The sequence below is a fragment of the Peromyscus leucopus genome, chromosome 7 (genome assembly GCF_004664715.2).
Source record: "Peromyscus leucopus breed LL Stock chromosome 7, UCI_PerLeu_2.1, whole genome shotgun sequence".
NCBI classification, from domain to species: domain Eukaryota; kingdom Metazoa; phylum Chordata; class Mammalia; order Rodentia; family Cricetidae; genus Peromyscus; species Peromyscus leucopus.
This window is the reverse complement of record NC_051069.1, coordinates 94,136,461-94,153,144: the sequence shown is the minus strand read 5'-3', so window position 1 is coordinate 94,153,144 and position 16,684 is coordinate 94,136,461. Positions and strand designations below refer to the sequence as shown.

Here is a 16,684-nt window from a genome sequence, read left to right as displayed (position 1 = left end):
CACACACACACCCCAGATAGGGAATCCATGGTAGATCAAACTACAGATACCACCAAAGTCCAACTCGGTTAACCAATGAGTTTTATTGGGGTTACTTACAGGAATATGGGTGAGGGGTTACTTACAGGAGTAAAAATAACTCAGACAGCTGCATCACCAAAGTCCACGCTAGTATGGGTACTGGGAACTTGGAGCACCCTGCACAGCGTACAGGCAGATCAACAGGCTGGAGAGTGTCCTTTTCAAGTGCGTCTGATCTAAACCTCTTCTAGGCAGCTCAGCTGGCTTCTGCTTCTAGGCAGCTGGTTTGGTGTCAATCTTCTTTACAGCTTGGCTTGTTTGAGGGTGTCTCTCAGCAATCTTTATTGTTTAGTCTGGGAGGGAGGGGCCTAGTGAATCTGCTCAGTTTCAGGACTTAAAGCAATTTTGATTTGTTTGCCTTGCTGCTTAAGGACTCAGTGTTTCAATCTGGAGGAAACTATTACAAAACCATGGGCTAAAGGATTAGGATGAAGATGATAGCAAAAGACAAGAAAGATCCCAGTTGCCAATAAGTGAAAGTTTCAATATGAAACTTTCCTTAGTTGGGGAAGTTCATCTTTAGTATTGGTCAGACACTTTTATTTATCTGTATATTGTTTTCTTCCAGAATTTGAGCTTGTCGAGAGATTAATATAACTTACATGAAGGCTTGGTGTATAGTATTCTTTCTATACATTCAGGCTTTCATGTTGAAATTGTATGCTGCTCTTCAGGGAAATGCAGTCCACAATAGATAAAACATTGCTATTCTTTCACCAGTATTGGAAAAGGATCCAGTTATCTTAACTCACCATGTTGTAAGTTGTGACTTGCATTGCTTGTTAAAGGGAGAAATAACCATGTTGGTTATAATTAATTTCTTTACTTTGTTTTTACAGATGGGCCTTGATGGACTGCAACAAGACTATATCAGAAAAACTGAATACCCTTTTAGTTCTGAGCAGAAGTGGATGGCTGTTAAGTGTGTACATCGAACACAGCAGGTATCTGTCTTTAAAAATATTTAGGCATAATTCCAGCATTTAGGAGGCTGAAGTAGGATTGCTACAAGTTTGAGGTCAGCTGTACAGTGAGTTTCAAGCAAGCCTGAAACTGGGTTATAGGGTGAGGTTCTCAAAATAATAAAATAATAATAGAACACATCTATTTCAGCTTGGGTGACAATTTTTCCTTTTTCTTCTTCTTCTTTTTTTTTTTTTTTTTATAGTTTACCATTAGTTCTACTGAATTACTGTTGTCTTAGAGCAGTGGTTCTCAACCTCTGCACGGTGACCTCTTTGGGAGTTCAATGACCCTTTCACAGGGGTTGTCTAAGACCATTGGCAATCACAGATATTTACATTACAGTTATAAAGTAGCAGTAAAAACAATGTTATGGTTTTGGGGTCATCACAACACGAGGAACTGTGCCCAAAGGTCACAGCATTAGGAAGCTTGAGAACCAGTAATCAACAGTGTACTTGAGTCTTTATTATATTTTTTATGACACTCTTTATAGAATTTGTGTATTGAAATATTAAGTGTTTGTGAGCCAAGAGCTTGAGTGGATTATAGCCTGGTCTTAGGTATGGAGGGAGGGCTTTGACATCCATTTCTTTTGGTATGATTTTCTTCTCACTGATAGTTCATTTTAGGTCTCTGCTGATTTTATGTTGGACTGCTCTTCATAGAGGGAATGTCTTATCCTTCAAATAAATAACATACTAATTGTGTGATTGTTCTCATTTTCCATCCTAAAGACTTCCTGCAGGATGAAAGCAACCAATGGAATGAACATACAAAACCTAGACACACAAATAAGACTCAGTAGATGTGGAGGGAGATAGCCTGACACAGATTGGACAAACTTGCTGGCTTACAAATAACTAGAATGGCTCAGTTAGTTTGTTTTAGAAGTGTCTTTTGAATATCATAATAACAATATTTTTTCTCAATCTCTGGAATAAAGGATAAAAACCCACAAGTACTTTAAAGGCAAGTCGTAAGACAGATAATGGGAGGGAACGTTGAGAGTCTAAATGAGGAAGCAGTAGGAAGCCTTCTTCCCCAAACGCCCTTTCTGCCTCTTCAGTTAGGAGCACCAGTGTCCCTTTGTCCCTGTGGAATACAGGAGATCTGAGGAGGACAGGAGTGGAGCAAGCTTAACCCCGAACGCTGAGCCATGGAAGTCATAAAGGACAAGCCTCTAGGCCTCAGTTCCTCTCTGAGTGTGTGTGGCCAGGCCCTGCCTTACCCGTGTTCCCTTGGAGTAGTGGAGAGTTCTGGAAAAGCTCTCTGTTCTTTTCAATAGCAAAGACAAAAGCTTCTCTACTCTTAGGCTTCCCCTGCCCCCTGCAGCAAGGTCCGCTAGCTGACCAGTGTGACCAGTGCCCAGGCAGCTGCCAGTTTTTCAGTTGTGAGCTTAAGTGGATAGGCAAGGCTTCTTTCTGGTAACCAGGGAAATGTGTAGTGTAAAGCTGCAGAGAGAGGCTCAGAGAAGCAAAGGTAGTGGCATGCTGAGGGAGATTCCTAAAGACCCTGAGAAGTGACAGTCCAGTGCTGAAGTACAAGCTCTAGGTAAGGAAGGACTCTGTCAGAAAGTAGACTAGAAAGTGGGAAGTAGCTGTAGAGAAGGTAAGAAGATCAGGAAATGAAGTTTTGGAGACCGAGAGCACAGGTTATTGTGGGACTAGCATAGAGGACAAGAAATACGACTGTGCCAGGCTTGCTGCGCACACCTTTAATCTCAGCACTCAGGAGGCAGAGGCAGGGGGATCTCTTAAGTTTGAGGCCAGCCTGGTCTGTGTATATCAAGTCCTGGGACAACCAAGGTCTACATAAAGAGACCTGTCTCCAAAAAATTAACAGCAAAACAAAAGAAAACAAAACAAAAAGAAGAAAGAATGAAATTTTATCAGATAATGCTAGAAATATTTCCAGAACAGAAAGATTGTAGGTTTTATATTGCAATGGCCTCCCCAGCTGCTCGAAACTATGTTAAATGGAGGATAGATAGAGTGAGGTGATAAGCACAAGGAGGCACACTCAAGAAAGGCTGCTCCCTTAGAGTGTTGAAGAGTGACGAGATACTTGGGGAAGCATTTGTGAAGCATCCAGAGATGTTTGAAATAGGAGGCAATGCCATGTGAAAAGGTGAGGGAGGGGGCAGTCGCACAGAAGGCTCAGGGCTAATGTGGCTCCGTGGTGCTTTGTGCTGCAACCTTGGGCACGGGGATTAAAGGTGTGCGCCACCACTGCCTGGCAGACAATGTGTAAAATTGTTAACAGAGGAGTCACAGTATAAATGTGTTAAAAATTCAGAGGTCAGAACCAAAGAAGACAGCTGAAAGAAGTTGTAAGTTGGCTTGCCTTGATGGGAGAGGGCCTACAGTGAGAAGGGCAGATAGAGACTGCAGGTTTTCCTTAGAAGGTTCTGGGGATTATTTTGTATTGTTTTTCCCATGTTGGGGATTAAACTTAGGGCCTTGTATATGCTAGACAAAATATTACTTCTGCTGTGATAAATGGAAGAACTCTGTTAGTACTCTCAATCTCAAGGTGGTTGCGAGCATTAAAGAGCATCATAGGTAGGTCGACATAGACACTGGTACATACATAGTCATTAGTAAAGAGCCCGAAACCTTACCCTGGACGGATCCAGAATGCATTCATTTCCCTGCTGCATGATGTAGAACCGTGTCCCAAGTCTCACAGTGCCTATAGTGTAAGGTATGGGAGGACAGGTTTTTTTTTGTAGAAATATATAGAAAACTCCCACATGTATTAATAATCATCAGAGTTTAAATGTTACTCAAAGCATTAAGTTTGAATAACTTTGCTAAGCATTATGAGAGATTGATGTCTCTTTTTGGATTCATGTAGAATATGTATATAATTTGAATGTAAACTTGGTATATTTTCTTTTTAGGACAGACCAGAGATTTGTTTTATGAAGGGTGCTTATGAACAGGTGATTAAGTATTGCACTACATACAACAGCAAAGGGCAGACTTTGGCACTTACTCAGCAGCAGAGAGATCTGTACCAACAGGAGAAGGCACGGATGGGCTCGGCAGGACTCCGAGGTGAGCCTGGTGGAGCACAGCCCCTGTTCTGGGGACAGAAGGCCTTCTTTGAATTGCACTGGGTCCCCACTTCACTTGGAGTTGTCCAGTCCTGCTCCAGTGTCAGAACCGTTGAAATTTCTGAGGTGTCATGTTTTTATAATTGGGGAACTGGCCCTCAAATGATGGAAAGTCAGCAATACAGGTTTTATTTTTTAAAAAAAAGGTTTTTCCTTTTAATTTTTTTTTTTTTTTTTTTTTTTTTTTTGGTTTTTCGAGACAGGGTTTCTCTGTGTAGCTTTGCGCTTTCCTGAGCTCACTTGGTAGCAGCTGCCTCGAATCACAGAGATCCGCTGGCTCTGCTCCCGGTGTGGGATTAAAGGCGTGCGCCACCAACGCCCGGCCCTTTTAATTTTTAATAGCTTAAAGCAACCCTGTATCCAGAAGGTTGTGGAACCTTCAGGATATGGAACCTACCTGGAGGAAGTGGGTCACTTCAGGGCAGAACTTAAGCTTTATAGCTCATCATCCTGCCTCTTTCTCCACTGCCCTGGAATATAGAGTAGCAACCTTGCTACCTTAAGCCACCCCTAGCCCCATAAACAGAAGTGGTTTGCCTTCAACTTTGATTTTTTTATTCCTTCATATTTTCTGCTTGAATAAGAATAAGTACTACTTTGGTCTCTTTTGTGACTTTGCAGATTTACTCTGAGACACTTAGGTTTAGTGTGTTTTTCTGGATACTTTAAATGTTTCGTCTAATAGTTTCCCTGATGCAGTTATGTCCTTTTGATTTATAATGGTAGTGACCAGAAGTTCCAGACTTCTGAGAGTAAGCTGAGTGATATTTGGGAAATAATGATTACTTTCTGTTATATTTTGTTGCCCAATCATGACAGAAAACTAGACAAAATGATAGTTATGAGCTCTTAGAGACCTAAATGAAGAGCAAGAAATGCTTGTTAATGTTTGGAGGAAGTGAAAATAGACTTTGTGGATATTAATGCCCTTAATACCACTGTATAGATGAAATTGTCTTTCTAGTGTTTAGCATGTATGAAATTGTATATACAGGCTGTGTATAATTCACAGATCAAGATATATTAGAAGCCACCTTCCAAGGGGTCTGTTTACTTAAATTTGACTTTCAATGCTTGATAACCCATATTTTCCCTTAAATGAATTGTATTGTCTAAAGAGGTAGTTTCTTTGGAGGGTAGCTTATTGTGGTTGTTATGGAAGAATGTTCTTAATTCTTTCTCATTTGTCTTCTCTGCTTAATAGTTCTTTGGTTTTATTCCTTTTAATTTTTAATAGCTTAAAGCAACCCTGTATCCAGAACCATTGAACCATAATGTGTTGGTTTGTGATAAGTTTGAGTTGTAAATAATATGCAGTAACTACAAATGACATTATAACTGTAAATGATTAATTATCAGCTAAGTTTGATGCTTTCACAACCAATACTTTCTGGTTTTGTATCTTGTTATTTTCTAAGTCCTTGCCTTGGCTTCTGGTCCGGAACTGGGACAGCTGACCTTCCTTGGCCTGGTAGGAATCATTGATCCTCCTAGAACTGGTGTGAAAGAAGCTGTCACAACACTTATTGCCTCAGGAGTCTCCATCAAAATGATCACCGGAGATTCACAGGAGACTGCAATTGCAATCGGTATAACTGAGCTGTTGCATTTTGGTTTTAATAGGTTTTCTTAAGACACTGCAGTGCATAGTTTTATGAACATTAGCTAGGAAATAGGTTTATATACTACTGAGATTATATAATAACTAACTTGTTTTTTTCTCAAACTTATAAAAGATAGGTAAATAGGATTTTAGTTTAAAAAGAATATTGGAAGCATGTGACTTAACTCATTGTGAAATCATTTGTGTATTTATTCACAGAAAGGTAGTTGACTTAACTTGATAGTCCACTTGCTGACAGGTCTAAAACACCAGTGTAGAGATGTGAAAAGAAGGATGAATTGAGGTTTTCCTTATCCATTTCAGTATAACTTTCAAAGCAGACTTGAACATAAACACTAAGAGGATACCTTTTATAGACTTAGTTTTTCTCATCAGAGATATACTTATATGGTTTGAAAGGTAGTTGCAATTACTTTCAGAAATGTAAGGTGGAGAGAAGCGTAAGTGCTTGAGTTTTGTTCTTGGAGCCTGTAAAGTATAATTTCAACATTTGCCAAGTCTGTTAATTCTGATTTTATTCATTTGTGATAGGTCTGGACTAAAAGTTTCAAGCTTTGTTACTGAAAGGAGCATTGGAGTGGTTGGGATGGGGATATTGGAAGAATGGCTTTTCAACACGTGTTTTCATTTCCATGCAACTACAAGATTGCATGCAACTAAACCTGCCAACAGTTTCTCTGGCTTCAGTTACTTGGCTTCTAGTACATTCTGATTATCATTAGAATTGAGCTGCTGAGCAGAAATTGATTAGTGTAGTTTTCATTTTTAGGGTTTGCTGGCTTAGCGACAATACTTTGTTCTTAAATTTAACAAAAACAAAATCCTCAAGCAGAAAACTTGAGACTCGCTATGAATTTAAGATAGTTTGTCTTACCAGTTATTTGTCTTATGACTCCTTGATAAACTGTTTAAAGAGAAGTAAGTTTTAAAAAATCATGTCAGATGAGCATAGTTTTACTGACTCTTCAAGCAAATAAATTTAATTATGTATATATTTTTGTCTTTTTTACTTTAGCTAGTCGTCTGGGATTGTATTCTAAAACTTCCCAGTCGGTGTCTGGGGAAGAAGTGGATACTATGGAAATCCAGCAGCTTTCACAAATAGTACCAAAGGTAAGCCTACACAAATCGCCACTGAGAGCCCTTATTCTAAACAGCAGCCGTGGCTACTGACTCTCAGTGAAACTGCTCACCTACAAGTGAGACACACCCACCAAATTTGCTGGTCCAAATTATGAAGTTAAATTTCCTTGAGATAAACCATATTGTTATTTATGATGAGATCATTATGAAAGTGTTGTAAAATCATTAACTGACAAAAACTGTATTTCCTCTGAGAAAAATACTGTGGTAATCTAGGACTTGTATGTATAAGTTAGAAAATGGAGAGAGAACAGTTAGTTGATACTCCTTACACTTTAGTTCTGTTTTTATTTTAGCTTGAGTTTGTACTTTAAAAAAAAATAAGGTGTTGGTTGCAGATAGTAAAACACACCTATTCTGGGTTATAGTTCTGAGTTTGGACAGATTCATGATGTCTTACAAACCTTGTCACAATTAGGATACAGAAACAGTTTCTTCCCACCCTCAATTCTTTCATGACCTTTTATATTCAACTGCTCCCCTAGGTCTAGAGCTTGGCAGCAGTGATTCATTTTCTGTTCCTATAGTGTCCTCTGTAATTGAATTCTGTAAGAAGACGACCATGTAGTGTGAAGCTTTTGAATTTGATTCTTGATTCTTTGACACGTAATGCTTTGGAGATGTAACTTTGCTGTGTTGTGTGACTTAGTACTACTCCTTTTTATCTCCCCCCCCCCCCTTAAATTGCTGAGTAGTGTTTGACTGTATGGGTGGACTGTAGGCCTTTAGTTCAAGGACAGTTGGGCCATTCAGTGTTTGCTGTCAGGGAATAAAGCTGTGTGTATCAGTTTCTTTGTGAAAGTCATGTGTAAATACTTGAATATGGCTTCATAAGAACTTCACTTCACTCCAGGTTGGGTGACAGGATGGCTTTGCCATTTGAAGTGTGGGAATGTTCCGTTATCTTTAATCATACCACCTGGTGAGTGGTCAGTTCCTTCACCGCCTTCTCATGGTGTATAAGAAGACTTCACTGTGGTTTTCATTTGCATTTCTCTCAAAAGCTTGTAATGTTAAATATCTTTTTTCATGTACTTGTTGGCCATATTATGGTCTTTGTTACATAGTCTGAATATTTTTTTAAAATGACATTATTTTCTTATTTAATTCTGAGATATTAAAAAAAAACATATTGTGACCCCTTTCATCCTGTTTTCTGGTGTGGCTATAGGGAAGTATTTAATTTGATGAGGTCTGGCTTATTAATCTTTACTTTCGTGGATCATGCTTATAATTTCTTATTTAAGAGCTCAATCTAAAGTAGGATTATAGAAGATTTTCTCTTAGAAGTTTTTATTTTTTTATTTTTCCCTGAGATAGGGTGTCTTTGAGTAGCTTTGGAGCCTATCACTCTATAGATCAGGCTGGCCTCAAATTCACAGAGATCCACCTGCCTGTGCCTCTCAAGTGCTGGGATTAAAGGCATATGCTACTACTGCCTGGCTCTCTTAGAAGGTTTATAGTTTGGGTTTTTTTTTTTTTTTTTACTTTAACCAGTGATCATTTTGAATTTTAAATTTTATGTGTGTTGCAGTGGTCACGATTGGCTTTGTCATGCATGGCATTCATTTGTTCTAGCTCCATCTGTGAAAAGATGATTGTTTGGCATTGGAATGCTTTTTAATCTTTGATTCTAATGTTTTTTTTTTGTAGTAAATTATAAGAGGAAAAAAAAAGAGACATTCTGTTTTGTATAACCTAGTAACTTCTATAAATCCAGTTTTCCTTGTATGAAATTATTTTTATTATCTGAATCTGCTTCATGGAGGCCTTATAGAATCTGGTTGTCATGCACACAGGCACATAGGAAGTTGGTCTCATGAGAGTTGAGCAGCGTTGGTTCTTCCATGTTGTTAATATTTGTGTGTATGTATTTCTGTGTCTTTCAGAACAAGTACTTACCTGGCATTTATTTGGTTAGCAGTTTAGCTATCTGTTGCCAGTAATAATAAAATGTGCTGCTTCCTTTATCTCAGTGTACTTAAAAGCTGCCTTTGCAGAATATGGAATTTCCTCCAATTATCTCAACATTTTAACTTAGGGCTTTTTACATATACATTATATATATGCATATATATTATACTTCTTCTGATTGGAAAAAATTCAATAATAGCATATACTTATTGTAGAAAAATTGAACAGAAGGTACAATTCAAACTATTAGTAATGTAATCCAGACACTCAGAAGTTACGTGCCCACAGAGCATTAGTATAATAAGTTAACCTACTGTGACTTTTAAAATACATATTTAACAAGAACATGGATTGGACTTTATATGTTCACAGGATTAATAATATTCATTTTATGTAATTTCAGTATTTCTGAAATCATGATTTAGTACTAGAAAATATGCCTTTAATGGCTATACTATATTTTGTGTGGCTGTCTACTGTGCATAAATCTATGAACACCTGGTACATATGTTTTTATATAGCCATTTCCTTAGTGAAGTTTTAGTTTATGTATTTTTACTGTGAATAATATTTTAATGATAACAGTAGCAGCCAGGGGTGCATATAGATAGTACACATATCTTACTCTACAGTAGGAGTGCATATATTACACATATCTTACTTATTCTACAATCACCTTCTAGAGAATGGATTACTTAAAGTTTTTTTTTTGCAGTTAGTAGACTTTGTTATCCCAAGTTTTGATTTTTAAGAATAATTCAGGAAATAATCCCTACCCAATCTCTGCCATTTCTAGGTGTTTTGATAAACGGGTATTTACTTTCCCCACCGTTAGTTTTATGTAGAAGTTTGCTTTAGGAAGTCTTGGTAGCTCACTTACTTGTTCTTTATGCTTTATGAATGTTATGGGTTGATTACAGAGCCATCCTGAAAAGGCTACTTATAGACTAAGCTAGATACAGTTGCTGTTTCACCAAGCCCTGGATTGAGAGCTGGCTTATTACTATGACTCTTTTTTTCTTCTCTTTTTGGTTTTTAGAGACAGGGTTTCTCTGTGTAACAGCCTTGGCTGTCCTGGAACTACCTCTGTAGACCAGGCTGGCCTTGAACTCACAAGAGATCTGCCTGCCTCTAACTCCTGAGATAGATGTACCCATCTGGCATATAATTCTTACTTGAATATATGATGATGATGCTTCATTTTGAAGGCCATCTTGGTTACTTCCATTTTGGGCATTTATAACATTTGGTTGATGTCTTAGAGCCAATGAGAGTGGGATGACATTGATAATAGAGCCCATGTCTGTTACTCAAAAAGTTCACCGTCTGTAACTTGTAGTTCTGAACATTACTGTACATGCAGCATCCAGATACAATTACTTTTGTAGACCAGATTCCTGCATCTGAAATGATTTGACCAAGGTTCAGTGCATTGAGAGACCTCTTAGAACTTACTGCTGACCTGTCTTATGAAGAGATTTCAGTTTATATTTTCACAGTCTATACTTTGTGCAGTGGTGTTGAGCTGATCTAGACGTCCAGCTGCACTTTCTTCATCTTCGAGTAAACTGATTGGGATGTGGTTGCTAGCAGAAATGCACTGGTTTGCTCCGCCAAAATTAGAGTTTAACCAAGCTCTAATCGTTCATGAATATTCCTTTCAGATCATCCAGGGCAGAATAAACATTTTCTTTGTTTGAGATTAAGGGAAGAAAGTTTACATATTTGGATAGGAGCTTGTGTATGTGTGTTACCTTATAGTTTATTTATGAAAGAATAAATTTTGTATTGGCCTCTCCAGGGGTATGGGCTAGAGTGTATATTACTAAGTGATTGTAAAATCTATAGTTAATTAAACATTTTCCCATTAGACCTTTGTTCAGCTTTTTTCTAGAGCTGCCTGCCTTATATTTGCCTTTTCTAGTTACTCCTGTTTCTTTGACAAAATGTTAATACGTTCTGGAAACAAGCCTAAAAGGTATTTAGAGAAGCAAGAAGCAAATCCCGAATTACATCACTAGCCTGGAGAGATGAATGACATCATCTTTCTTTTCCAAATTGACAGTGTGTTAATTATGGCAGATATACTGGCACTATTCTAAAGAGACTTAAATAAAATAAAACCCAAGCCTTGAAGTCAGTTTATTGAATCAGCTAAATGCATCCAACTTAAAAGAGGAATTGAATAATACCATGACTTTCTTACAGGCTCTTAATGTGTTTTAAGTGAGTCTGTTCTCCAAATACTAGTGACTTTTGTAACGAGCAGGACTGTTTTCCTCCCACTTTCCCTCCGCTCTTCATCTTGTGTTCATGTAAGCTTCTGACAGCTGGCAGGTGAGCTTATCTGCTGTTGTTTCTGATTGGTTTGTAGAGCCTGTTTTCTTAGTGGACAGATAAGTGTTGGAAATGACTAGCCTACTAGTTTTCCCACATCTTAACATCATATGATTGTTTGTCGTTTCCCTATTTCATTTTCATAATTCAGTAGAATACATTCCAAATCTTCCGACATCTGTGTGTGGAAATAGTTATTACCTAGAACCGATTAGAAAGCATTATGGAGGATGAGTTGTGCCTGCTTTGTGAGGTATACCTGAGAGTTCTTAGCATTTTCCATTTGTGATACATTTTAAAATGCGTCCTGTTCTCCATAGATAGAACTGAGTGTCCTTGTTCATTCTTTGGTTTCTGTTTTTGATATTAGTACTTCTGTTTGTTTACTGAGTCTATTAGCAAGTCTTCATACTCCTGGTTTGTGCATCGTTTCATTTTCTGTAGGTCACATATTTTTATTTTAATCACCTACAGTTTATCCATTGCATCAGTAGGAAATACTGTAGAAGATTTGAGGACCTTTGACAGGTGGTTCTAAACTCTTTCTTCATTAACCTCTGCTTTAATGGTTTCCTATTTTCTCCCTAACTTCCTTTCCGAATCACACCTTGTCAGTTTATGTCAGTCTAAAGAACTGTGAATGTTGACTACAGCTTCATTACCCACAGCAAGGCTGAGAGGAAGAGTGAAATGCCCTTGCAGAGGAGTTCTTCTGAAAATAGGGAAGCCTTTTGTGGATTTTCCGTCCCCATGTTTCCCTGTGTTCTTTTCTTTTATGGTGTAGCTTTCCACTGTCTTGTCCTCCTGTCTCCTCACTTCCTAACTCCAGACCACAGGGATGGTATTTTGTTCTCTCGCTACTCCTGTTCCCTTTTGCTGAGTCTAAGAAACAATAAAATTCAAAAGCTTATTTATGCAGTGTGTTCAGTTATCTTTGCTAGCTTTAAATTGTGAGATAGTGATACACTTCACGTTCTAGTAATTTCTTTTGCTAGTGTAGGATGCAATTTCTTCAGACCTTAAGTTTATATGCACTGAATTTCAGTGTTTTTACTCAGCAAGTTAAACTCGTTCTCATGTTTTAAGAACAAGCTTTACTTTCTTTGGTGATATGTACCACGTGTAAAAGACCCAGTAATCATTGCCAGTGTGGTTTGTGGTTGATTTGCTTGGTCTGAAAGTGGCTGCTTCTGTTTTTGAGGTGAAATCAGAAGCTTTGAAATGTTAAAATCTTATAATAAGTAACAGATATATTTATTGTGTATCAATAAATGTACTAGTATATAAAGAGTGCATCTGCAGTCAAACAGTTGGTGGCTTTTCCCTTTTGCTAACCCATAATAGTTACAGAGAGGTGTCTTGCCAAGTTTGAAAGTAATTATGTGGAACAAAGGCACAACATAGTGTATAAGTACTCATCATCAGTCTTTATTGGAATATAGTGTATATTCTATGGCTTTCCCCAAACATTTATGTTGCATTTCAGTACAATGTATGCTTCATGATTAATTTAAGAATAATTAGGAGCCGGGCGTGGTGGCGCACGCCTTTAATCCCAGCACTCGGGAGGCAGAGCCAGGCGGATCTTTGTGAGTTCGAGGCCAGCCTGGGCTACCAAGTGAGCTCCAGGAAAGGCGCAAAGCTACACAGAGAAACCCTGTCTCGAAAAAACCAAAAAAAAAAAAAAAAAAAAAAAAAAAAAAAAAAGAATAATTAGAATTGTTTACATAGGTAGGTACAAGTATGTTTGAGTATATATGTAGCTTAGTTTTCTTTGAACATTCAAGTGTTACAGGGATGACCACTCAGACACAGTTTATAGCCAGTTGAAAGTCTTTACTCAGGCATTCGTGACCTAAGTGTAGCGCCAAGTGTTTAGGGTTGGGGGTTTTAAGACAAAAATCACATCCTGGTATCTTGGTTAGCAGCTGCTAGGGCAGGTTTTGTGCAAGCAAGCAGTTTAACAGAAATTAAGATAAACAGTTAGCTGGAGGGGTCTTGCACAAGCAGGCAGTTTAGCAAGCCAAGATAAGTTAGCTGGAGCATCTTGACCTTGGGATCCTAGAATAGAGTTGGGTAATTTTCCATGGGAGTCTCCATCAAGGGATCAAGTTCTAGTTAAATCTAAAATGGCCTCAGTAAGAATACAAGATGGAGGAACTGATCTATACACTATCTGAATAGAAATTGAACTTTACTCTTGATTTGAAGAATAATTTTCAAATATGCATCATATGATTCCTGGACCATATGACATTGGGCCTAATCAATAATGGATACTGTAGTTTAACTGAATCCCTTTTCTAAGAAAATAACACTCTTGTTTTAAGACTTTAAAAGAGGATCCAGGAGCAGTATGACAATGCCAAGATTCATTCAGTCGTTTATTCATTTAGCAAATACCTCAAAGCACTGAAGGTGTTGGACAAAACCATCGCTTTCATGGATCTTGTGTTCTAAGATAGATAAAAATCTTACAAGAGGGATGAATGCTGCAACACACCCAGAAACAAACAGGCTAAAAGGATAAAGTCTGGAGAATAAGATTGAAACTTCAAGATAGCATGACAATGATGACAACGAATGGAGGAGGAGGAGAAGAGGAAGAGGAAGAAGAGGGAAGGAGAGGAAAGCCAGGATAGGAGGGCATGGAATGTGAGTCCTCACCTTTAAATGTCAGGACAAACTCTGCTCAGTGAGAGGGAAGAATTTTAAGAATTTCTGGGGTGGTGATCTCAGGTACGTGAGAGAGGATTATCAGTGTCTGTCTATAGTGAAATACTGGGTTGGTTCTAGATACATAGTGGGTGGCAGGGATTGGAGTGTTTTCTTTGAAGTAGGAAATAAAGTTGGCAACTGACAGCAAGACTGGAGGCGGGTTGGACTGGAGGAGGCAGGAGAGAAAGCTGCCATGAAGTAGACCCCAGGAGCACAGAGAAGAGAATAGTGTATTCTGTGGGTGTAAGAAACACTGTGGCTTTGACGTACTGGAAAGATTGACCACGATGCTGAAATTGAGATGCTTATGAAATGAGAGGTTGGAAAATTGGGGACATGAATGCTTACAATTAGTGAGAAGTATGAGCTCCTGTGACATTTATAACTGAGTTTTTATGAAGGAGGAAGGATGCCCTGCAGCTCCCTTCCCTCACGCCCCCATTGGTACTTTGTGAGGGAGCTGTAAGGGCTGGCACGGTTACCTAAAAAACCTGGGCTAAAGCAAGGTGAAAGTTAAGGATGCAAGACACACTGTGCTGGCTGCCATTGGGCACAGTGAAGGATCACACAGATGAGTCATGAGGAGATGAATTGTGGCTGGAGAAATCTGATCATTAAGCAGCTTTGAATTACAGTTGAAGAGAGGCTTGTGAATTATTCCAAACCAAGAAAGAACACTGATGTGGCACTGTAGAATGGCTCTTCAGACACTGGCATGCAACTGTTCTTTTCTGAGACAGACCGAAGAGAAAAGCTGTTCCTGTTGTACACTAGTGTTGTGAGGACACAGATAAAGAAAAAGAGTTCTCCCTTTTTCATTTCTAAAATTCTGCAAGAATAAAGCTATTTTCTCTTCATAGCTTTAACCTAATTATATAAATTAGACTATCACTTGTTTAAATTATGTGTTTCCTATGATGAATGTAAAGGTTGAATCCCTGTATGAGGTAGCTATCTTGGCACATATATGGCATTGACTAATTTCAGCCTTTGTGCCAAACTAAGTTGTTAAAAATGCCGTTACTTAGAAGCACTGCTACTTGTAAACATTGGAGATTTTTAGTATATCTGTGTTTTAACAGGTTGCAGTATTTTACAGAGCAAGTCCAAGACACAAGATGAAAATTATTAAGGTGGGTGTCTGAAAACCAAATTATCTTAAATTCTCTTTACAAAATGTTGCTACTTTGTCTTTTGTTCATTACAAAGAGTATTGATAGAGTAGCAAAGTTTAAAGTATGAGACAAAACAGGTTTAATTCTGTAAGAGCTTAACTGAGAAACAATAAGAGTTTAGTTGGCATAGAAAGACATAGAAGAAACCTACAAAGTATTTTTCAGTACAGCCTCTTTAATCAGAGTGTAGAGAAGTACATTATGGCAGGGATGCATAACTAAATCATCCCAATGTGAATAGTTATAGTTAGACACTGTATAAATGTAAGATGTTTTGTGAGCATGAACAGTATCAAGAAGGCTTATTATTTCTATCAGTTCATTAACAAAGCTATGTTTTCATTATATAGCATGTTCCACAAATAAGTGAGCAGTATGTTGCAAACCAATACCACTTGTATGTCAATAGGCATTAGCAATGTTTCAGCTCTACCTGCTGATATGTGATGCATCATTGACTGAAATATTTTTATGTACTATTTGATTGATGTATAAATCAGCTGAAATTGTATCTAACAGTTGATAAGCAGATTTAATTACATATAGTGGCCAGACATTGTATAGTTGAGAGCTTCTGAGTTTTGAGGTTGTTAACATTTTAGGGTGGGTTATTTGTAGCTAGGAGTGATATTTTGGAATATTTAGTATCATTCTTAGCTCCTTCCCAGTAGATGCCAGTGGTGTTCTGCAACTTAAGACAGTCAAAATGTCACCAAATGTTGTTAGATGTTCTCAGGAAAACAAAATACCCCTAGTTACTAACCATTGTATAGCTTACTGTCACATTTCAGATGTACAGTTCTCTTGAATGGGAATGCTAGTAACAGTATTTTCTAAGCTTTATTTTATAAAGATATTCATGTATTGAAATTGACTGAAAATGAGGTTATATTTTTTATCCTAATTATGTGAAAAATGGTTGATAATATTTATCCCATTATCTGATTTAAAAAAAAAAAACAAAAAACCCTAACAGTTCTCTCTGCTCTACTTTTCTGCCCCCTCTTTAGTCTCTACAGAAGAATGGGTCAGTTGTAGCCATGACAGGAGATGGAGTAAATGATGCAGTTGCTTTGAAGGCTGCAGACATTGGAGTTGCAATGGGCCAGACCGGCACAGATGTTTGCAAAGAGGCTGCAGACATGATCTTGGTGGATGATGATTTCCAAACCATAATGTAAGACATTTGTTTTCCTTTGCTACATGCATCTCACCTTGAGATAATTCAGCTTGAAAAGAATTAGTAGGATTGGACAGATTAAAACATGATTTTGTTTTGAATAATCTTGTTTTATGTAATTCAAGAGAAAATTATTTGTGTGAATGGAACACATAGTAAATGACAAGCCTGTTTGTTTAAGAAATAGTCACTGAGTGCCAGCCACATGTCATACTTTTCTGGGCATAGAATAATGGTACAATAGTGACCCTTCTTCCAGAGTCTTTATTTTAGTTAAATTGAGGTTATGGGAGACATGTATGCAGCGTTAAGGATTAAGTTCACATTCATGAATATTTTCTTACATTAGTAAGTGTTCTTGTTGCCCTCATTACATGATACAATGTCTTAGCCCTGAATGCCTTTGGTAGTCCATGTTTTCAGTTGAT

General features: G+C 37.9%; 1 protein-coding gene across 2 annotated transcripts in view; it reads left to right on the top strand.

Moving 5' to 3' along the window:
• The window catches only part of Atp2c1 (ATPase secretory pathway Ca2+ transporting 1), a 92,638-nt gene that overhangs the window by 64,968 nt on the left and 10,986 nt on the right, over positions 1–16,684 (top strand). For both annotated transcript variants that reach the window (XM_037207890.1, XM_028869885.1), the window contains 6 exons: positions 921–1,025; positions 3,950–4,106; positions 5,584–5,754; positions 6,805–6,902; positions 14,984–15,034; positions 16,087–16,253. In XM_037207890.1, the coding sequence (XP_037063785.1) occupies positions 921–1,025; positions 3,950–4,106; positions 5,584–5,754; positions 6,805–6,902; positions 14,984–15,034; positions 16,087–16,253 (749 nt within the window). The remainder of the gene's footprint in view (positions 1–920; positions 1,026–3,949; positions 4,107–5,583; positions 5,755–6,804; positions 6,903–14,983; positions 15,035–16,086; positions 16,254–16,684) is intronic.